General features: G+C 36.5%; 1 protein-coding gene across 1 annotated transcript in view; it reads right to left on the bottom strand.

Moving 5' to 3' along the window:
- LOC105819285 (UDP-glucuronosyltransferase 2A3-like) overlaps positions 1-8,809 on the bottom strand; it is a 63,447-nt gene that overhangs the window by 52,893 nt on the left and 1,745 nt on the right. Inside the window, exon 2 of the mRNA XM_012655492.1 lies at positions 6,354-6,502. Coding sequence (XP_012510946.1) covers positions 6,354-6,502 — 149 coding nt within the window. The remainder of the gene's footprint in view (positions 1-6,353; positions 6,503-8,809) is intronic.

Here is an 8,809-nt window from a genome sequence, read left to right as displayed (position 1 = left end):
TTCCAGCTCTCTCCAGGAGTATACAAGAGGTGCTATATCACCATTGTTTCATTCTTGACTGAGTTTATTAGAGCCCTTTATTTTCTGCTTCTCATTATTCTAGCAAGATATGTGTCGATTTTGTTTATCTTTTCAAAGAATGAACTTTATGTTATATTAATTTTCCATATAGTTTTTTTTATTATCAATTTTATTTAGCTCTGCTCTGATCTTTGTCATTTCTTTGCTTCTGCTGGGTTTAGGGTCGGTTTGCTCGTCCTTTTCCAGTTCTTTTTCAAATGATTCATTAGATTGTTGATTTGTGATCTTTTTGTCTTTTGGATGTAGGCATTTATGGATATAAATTTTCCTCTCAGGAATGCTTTAGCTGTGTCCCACAGATATTGATAAGTTGTATCCCCTTTATCATTTAGTTCAAAGATTCTTTTGACTTCCTTCTTAATTTCCTCCTGAAACCAATAATCATTCAGTCAAAAGTTCTTTAGTTTCCATGACTTTGTGTAGAGATGAGTGTTTCTGTTGGAGTTGATTTCTAATTTTATTCCATGGTTGTCTGAGAAGATGCATGGTATAATTTTTATTTTTTTCAATTTTTTGAGACATGCTTTTTGGTCTAGGATATGGTCAATCTTAGAGAATGTCTCATGAGCTGATGAGAAAAACGTATATTCTGTGGTTTTTGGGCGGAATGTTCTATAAATGTCAGTCAGACTCATTTGTTATAGAGACTGTTTAGGTCCACTCTTTCTTTGTTTATTTTCTGTTTGGAGGATCTTTCCTGTTCTGTCAGAGGGGTGTTGAAGTCCCCAGCTATTACAGTGTTGCTGTTTGTCATTTTGTTTAGGTCATGTAGAATTTGCTTTATGAATCTGGGTACACCTGAGTTAGGTGCATCAATATTTAGAATTATTATGTCTTCTTGTTGAATTGTATTCTTCACCATTATATAGGGACCATCTTTCTCTTTCATTACTTTTGTTCATATGAAGACTAAGTTTTCTGAAATCAGAATTGCTATGCCATCTTTCTTTTGGCTTCCATTGGCATGAAATATTATTTTCCATCCCTTCACCTTGAGTCTGAATGCATCCTTGTGTGTTAGATGTGTTTCCTGAAGAAAGGATGCTTGGCTTGTGTATATTTATCCATCTGGTCAGCCTATGTCACTTTAGTGGACAGTTCATGCCATTCACATTTATTGAAAGAATTGATAAGTGGGGCAGATTTCTGTTCATTCTGTTGAATTGAAGTTTGTTGCTTTGTTTTCTCTCTTGAGCCATGTGGTATCTGGCCTTTGACCTTTAGCTTGTGTGTGATTTTACACTAGTGAGTGTCTATTGTGAGGATCTATGTGTAAGTGTAGTTCTGGAGGGCAGGTCTGAATACTTCCTGGAGAGCAGATCTGATCTTAATGAAGTCCCTCAATGTTTGTTTATCTGAGAAGGTTTTTATTTCTCCTTTATATAAGAAACTTGGTTTTTCAGGTTATAAAATTCTAGTCTGGGCATTATTCTGTTTGAGAAGACTGAGAATGGGGCCCTATTTCCTTCTGGCTTGTAAGATCTCAGTTGAGAATTCTTCAGTTAGTCTGATGGGTTTTCCATTGTAGGGTACCTGCTGCTTTCACATTATAGCTCTTTGGAGGGCCTCTATAATGTTTATTTTGGCCAGTCTGATGACTATGTGTCGTGGTGTCTTCCTATTTGCAATGACTCCCAGGAGTACTTTGAGCTTCTTTGACTTGAATATCTAGATTTCTAGCAAGGCCAGGGAAATTTTCCTCCATTATATCCTCAAATAGTTTATCGAACCCTTGTGTATGTTATTCTTCACCCTCAGGGATGCTTATGGCTCTTATGGTATGCCTCTTCACATAATCCCACATTTTTTGTAGGCTTTTCTCTTTTCTCTTATTTCTCTGTTCTATCTTTGTGACTGATTTCTTTAATTGAAAGGTATTCTCTTCGATCCCTGAGATTCTTTCTTCTGTTTGATCAACCCTTTCACTGTGTTTTGTAATCCCTTGAATAAATTCTTCATTTCCAGAATTCTGTTTGATTTTTCTTTAATATTTCAATGTTTTAGTGAATTTTTCTGGCATGTAATGGATTTTTTTGTGGTTTCTTTGTGTTGAGGATCCATTTTCTCTTGCATATCATTGAGTTTTCTTACAATCCATATTTAAAATTTTTCTTTTGTCATTTCAGTATTCTGGATTTGGTTGGTATTCATTGCTAGAGAGCTGGTTTTCCCATTTGGGACTGTTCTTCTTGTTTGATTCTTCACAATTCCAGAGTTCTTTCACTGATTCCTTCCAATATGGAGTAGCTGTTGTTTCTTTCGTTTGAATTTTTTCTTAGATAACGACACTCCCAGTTTAGTTTCTGAGCCAGTAGGTGGTGCTTGTGTGTGAGAATTGACCACATCCTGTATGATGAGTAGGTAAATGCAGTACAAGAACATGCAAATTGATCTCCCTGTCAGCAGGTGATGCTTGCCAGGAGGAGCAAGCTGCAATGTTTTTGGGTCCTCTAACCAGCTCTCATTCCTCTAGAGAGACACTCTAGTGCCTAAGAGGGTAGGTGGGGCCCTGGAACTTCCAGGTATGTCCTTATTCTCCACCTCAGCAGGAGTATGTGGGGGAGAGAGGCTGGGAAGGGTTGGGTTGGGTGAGCCTTCCCTCAAGCTTCACAAATGCTTTTAGTAGTGGTCAAAGTTCTGTTCCCTGCCTCTGGGCAAAGCTGCCAGGGAGGGGTTAAAATGGCTCCACTCAACCAGAAAGTATGGGTGTGGAGATGGGGCTGTCTGTGACCCACTGGCAATCTGGAGTAGGCCTCACTTCTTTCCACCACCCCCTATTCCATGGTTTCTTCCAGGCCTCTCCCAGCTGGCAGGACCTCAAGCCAGTGGAGCTCCCCCTGTCTGTGATACAAGCCAGGAAGTTCCCTGCACAGGATCATGGCCTGAGCTGGGAGCACAGCCCTCTCCTGGGAGGAGGGTTGCCCCTCAAGAATTCTGCAGCTAGGACCCATTCTGATATGCTGTGAAGACAGATAAATGGCCAAAAGCATATGACAAAAAGCTTGACATCACTAATCATCAGGGAAATACCATCAAAATCACAATGAGCAACATATATAACCTAAACATCTGTACCCCCATAGTATGCTGAAATAAAAAATAAAATAAAATAAAATAAAAATCACAATGAGGTATCACCTTATTCCAGTTATAATGGCTATTTAAAAAACAGAAACAAATCAAAATAGGAAATGCTAACAAGAATGTGAGAACGAGAGTCTTTTATATATTATTGGTAGAAATGTAAATTATATAGTGTATTATTACTTTAGCCATTATGGAAAACGTAGTCTTTCCTCCAAAAATTAAAAATAGAACTATCATATGATCAAGATATTCTGCTACTGTGTATATACTCAAAGGAACTGAAATCAGTATGTCAAAGAGATATTTGCCTTTCTTTGTTTATTGAAGCACTTTCACAATAGCCAAGAAATGGAATCTACCTAAATGTCCACAAGCAGAAAAATGGATAAAGAGAGTGTGGTATATACACACATTGGAACTCTGCCTACTAAAAAAAAAAGAAAAAACAACTCTTTGTCATTAGCAGCAACATGATGAACCAGGAGGACATATGCTGAAGTTGAATAAGCCCAGCATAGAAAAACAAATCCTACATGATCTCACTTACATGCGGAACCTAAAAAATTTTATGTCATGGAAATAGAGAGTAGAATAGTGGTTACCAGAAGCTGGGGAAGGTATGAGGGAGGAGGTATGGGAAAAAGTTTGGTCAATGGTTGCAAAATTACAGTTAGAGAAGAAGAATAAGTTCTGCTGTTATGTGACATAGTAGAATAACTATAGGTAATAATTATATAGTGTATATTTCAAGGTAAATATAAAAAAGAATATTTAATGTTATAACTACAAAGAAATTATAAATATTTGAGGTAATGTATATGCTAACTACCCTATCATCTTACACAGTGTATACATGCATTGAACCATCACACTGTACCTTATAAACATGTAGTATCATTATATTTCATTTATGAACAAAATTAAAAATAATTATTCCTTGAAAGGAAACCACAAAATGTTGTCTGGATTTGACTTTTGAAATTATTAGCACAAAACTTTCTATCTAATAAATCGTTAATGTGTGGATCTACCAACCTTTTAGATATGACTTCTATAGTATTTGTGTATGGGTAAAGGTTAGAGTGTGAGGATAAAAAGTAGTTTGACATAGAAGTTTAAGTAAAGAGCCATGGAAATTGTCACCTCTGTGTCTCTATCTATAATTAGATAAAAGTTCATTATGCTATGGCTTAATAGAGCATGATTTTCAGCTATTAATATGACTTTTAATAAAATTAAAAGTAAGAAAATGGATATTCATAAACCAGAAATGAAATGTCATTCGTCAATACATATCTCATTATAAAAAGAAATCAGGAACTCTCCTGCTAATGCCATTGACCCTGCAACCTTTCTAAATTAATTTTGCTCATATTTCTGCAATACAAGAAATGAGGATATTCTCTTCACCCCCTAGTGATAATTAAATACAGTATTCTTACTATAGTTATTGTAGTGAATTTTTACAATTTTATGTTGTTTGGTATCAATTTTATATATAAGTTAGACTTTCTTATACCAGAAGCAGGGCTTAGTCAACATTGACAACTCTTTCCTGTTCCTCAACGTGGTCAGTCTAGATATCTGCCTTGTAAGTCTCCTGGTGACCATGTTCCTATGAGACAAATAGATGCAACCCACTTGGCTTGCACCACTGAGTCCCCACACCCCAGACAGACTGTGTAGATATGTCACAGTGATCACTTTTTAGTCACAGAGTGACTCCATGTGACTTATACCTGTGTGTAACGAAGCTACCTATTGTAATTCTCCATGGACACCCACCTACGTAACATCCTGGACCCCAGTAAAGACTTTGGCTGACAGATTCCTCACTCTCTTTCTTGGTACCCCCTCATTGGTTGAACGTGAATTCCCCAGGGAACCCCCTCCTTCCCATTAACCCTAGGAGGCATGGAGAACTCTTTACTCCAGGTGCTGTAAGTAATACATTGTATCTCTTATTTCATGTATTTTGTTGAGTTTTCTCCTCTATGTCTTAATTGACCAACACACAAAAACCTAACATCTGTTCTGGTCAGGTTTTCCTATAGAGTATTTATCTTGGTAGAAATAAAATAGACATGGGTCAGAAAAGAGCCACAAGGGTGTCTGCCAGTATAGATAAGTTTACTGTGAGAGAGACACCTGTTAACAGGTTGGACACTTAGCCACCAGGATGAAAAAATATCCCCTGGAAGGCACGCTGTAAACATCACAACCAGATATGCTGGATTCCTGTCAGGGCAGGATTAGGGTTTTATGGTCACTTTTGGGACAGAAATCTCAAGACCAAATTATTAAAAAAAAATACAATATTTATCTATTATTCACTTTTGCTTTTCAATACTGTTTCTACCAACATCACTGGTACTACACATTTTTTTCTCTGAAGACTTAGGAATACAATATGCAATTTTCTTCTGTACTAGAAAAGAAACCTGCCTTCAGGCTGGAGAAAATTAATTGAAACTTTGATTTCTCATTTCCATGAGCTCTACTTTATGCTGATGACTCAGTATTTCTATTGCTGTCTGCTGAGGTTGAGATCTTGTTTTGCTCAAGGTATTTCTCTAAAATTTCACCTGAAACTCCCACTGGCTCTTCTAAGTGGATAGTCACAAAACAGAACTCACTGTATAATCACAAACACATTTTACCTTAAGTGTTTCCCATTTCAATAGAAAACATAACTGTCATTAAACACTCAAAGTGAAAATCTAGGCGTCATCATTAATGCCTTTTCTTCCTTCAACACTTCTTCTCACTCATTGAACCCTGTGAAATACACCCCAACTGTCTCATGAAAGTATGCTTGTCTGTCTACCATTATGATAAATGTTTATTCATAATCCCAATATAATTGCAAGGAAAACTAGAGCAGTCTCCTTAATAATCTCCATGGTTCTAATTTCCTGTTACTCTAATTCACTATTCACAGTATAGTAACATCGATACTTTAAGACACATTTCTTTCATGTCACTATTCTGCCTAATTTTTCAATATAATGCTTAAAAAATCTATATAGTACCCACAAGGATCCCTAAGACATGGAAAATTAATATGGAGTGACAAACTGAAGATGTTCAGCTCATGTTTCTGAAATTAAGGCAACTGTTTCTTTCAAGGAAACACAGGTATCATATCACAAAGTAGAGAAAATCCCTCAGCATAATAGTCTCACCTTGGGTAAAGGTTTGGCTGGTTTGCAATGCAATCCTCCAACAAACTCAAAATTAGGTAAGTGTGGTTGAGGGTAGTCAAAATCCCAATATGTTCTTATTAGCCACATTTCAGCTTTCCCCAGAATCTCACATGATGTCGTGGATCTTCCTAAAAGAAATGAATAACAATTGGGTGGAAGGAATCAACATATCATTCTTTTGTCCTTTTTTGAAACAGGGTCTTGCTCTGTTGCCTGGGCTACAGTGCGGTGGTATCATTGTAGTTCACTGCAACCTCAAATTCCTGGGCTCAAATGATCCTCCTGCCTGAGCCTCCTGAGTGGCCAGGACTACAGGAACATGCCATGGCTAAGGAACACATGGCTAAGAAATTAGTGTATAATTTGAATGAAAAAATTGTTCTACTAATTTTCTAATAAGCTATCAAGGGAAAAATAAATGCATGTCCTCTAGAATAATATAACTTTTAGAAGTCAAATAGAAAGATGAATTGGTGAAATAATAAAGAATAAAAGAATGTAAGAAGAAAAAGAGAAATACAAAGAGGGCAAGGAAGAAAGGAGGAAGAAAGAAAAAATAAGTAAAGACAATTATATGTCAGTGTATTTTCACAATATAAAAAATCAATTAACCACAACTCCAAACTTTAAATAAATTTATTATTCATGTTTTTCACTCCACATAAATTCCAGATGATAGATTAGCCCCATAACATCTGCAGCATATCACATCTCTATGGTTTCTAATCTCTAGTCAGGGATATATCATTGAAGGATCTCACCAAGATCAGTCCACCTTAACCCTGTGTACTATATTTTGTCACTTTAATTGAAGGATCACTATTTTATTAGTAAGAACTTCCTGACTAATTTTTACCCATGATGAGCCCTTCTCTGGGTTGTGAGGTACATATGGCATATTAAACTTTGATAGGTTACCTATTTAAATTTACATATTTTCAATTCATCTCTGAGGATTGACTTGAGCCCAGGATCCTTGTATTATTTACCTATATCTATAGAACCTAGCAGGTTGTCTCTAGCTAGGCAGTGCTTAATGAATACTTAATTAATAAGAAAAAAATCAATGCATATAAATTTAAATTATGTCTAAACCTGAGGATATTTGATGTGGGTTCCTATGAACATTAATTCCATAAAACAGTGTTATCTTTTAAAATTCAGTGGATTAAATTGGATATTTTTGTGTCACATAATTTTTTGTTTTTTCTTTATGTTTCTATGTATTTTTCAAATATAGTCGGAGAAGAAACCTGCCTTGCATTGACCAGCTCAGATCACAGCTGAATGTATAAAAATTGCAAAGTAAAAACACTTTTTTAGCAGAAAAGACAAACAATTAAAAGTAAGTCAAATTAAAAATAAGTCAAATAAGTGTACATCAGTGAAATAGAAGTTCTACTATTTTTACTCCATAAAACACAAAATATTTTCAAATCTATCTTTCTAATTTTTGCATAGCAATCATCCAAGAAGGAAAAGCATCTTAGGAAATGTTTCAATATAACCAGCCCTGATGAAATGGTCCACAGAGGACTTTTTGAAGATTCTTCTGAAGTATTTGAGAGCAATAATAATGGTGGGCATCTTTTCCTATAGAAATTGTATAAAATCAAGAATAATAATCTGTGCCTCCTACAAATTTGTGTTACAGATTGGGACTATTTAAAGAAAGTATCAAATGTGTTGAGGGTTAGGGTCGAGACATGAGAACCCGAGGAGCGGGAAAGGACTTTGCCAAAGAGCAACCTATGGACATGTCAGTTCACTGAGCAAAAGCTGCTCGACATTGAGGGGGACATTCCACCAATCAGGGATGTCTGCAAATGGATCCCACCTTGAAGCCTGAGGGCCACAGCCTGGATGTCTGAAAATGGACCTGGGCTTCTAATCCAAAGGTGGTTAGAATGATCAAAGGCTGCCAGCCCAGTAGATATGAGAAGTTTGCTATTCTAAGCTTGAGGCAATGCGTCGCTCCATAAATTAATATTACTATATAAGAGATAGAAATGGTCTCAGGAGTTTTGCAGGGCTTTGCCCTGAAGGAATATGTGAACATGTTGGTTTGAATATCAAAAGCTACTTCACCTCAGGAGGGCATCTCAAAGGTCAATGGCAGCTGCTTTCCAAGATGAGGCTGCAATCTCAAAACTGTGGTTCTTGCCTTCTTTGAATGACAAAGCAGGTCTGCAAGGAGCCACAGGATGAGAGCTGATCAAAGAGTGCCCACCCGAGAGACAGACACCTGTGACTAAAAACAATAAGCCCAAGGGACAGGTCCTGCTTGACTTCTGATCACCTGTCTTCATTTGCAATAACTAGATAAAGAAATATGGAGCCACTATATCTCTGTTTAATCCTTCTGTTAAGTGATAGCTTTATCTTAGAACTTAGAAGTTTGTCCTTGAAAGATTTTGTAACCATTTGTTCACATA

The sequence above is a fragment of the Propithecus coquereli genome, unplaced genomic scaffold (assembly GCF_000956105.1).
Source record: "Propithecus coquereli isolate 6110/MARCELLA unplaced genomic scaffold, Pcoq_1.0 Scaffold479, whole genome shotgun sequence".
NCBI lineage: Eukaryota > Metazoa > Chordata > Mammalia > Primates > Indriidae > Propithecus > Propithecus coquereli.
Note: the sequence above shows the minus strand (reverse complement) of the source record. Positions and strands in the feature narration are given on the sequence as shown.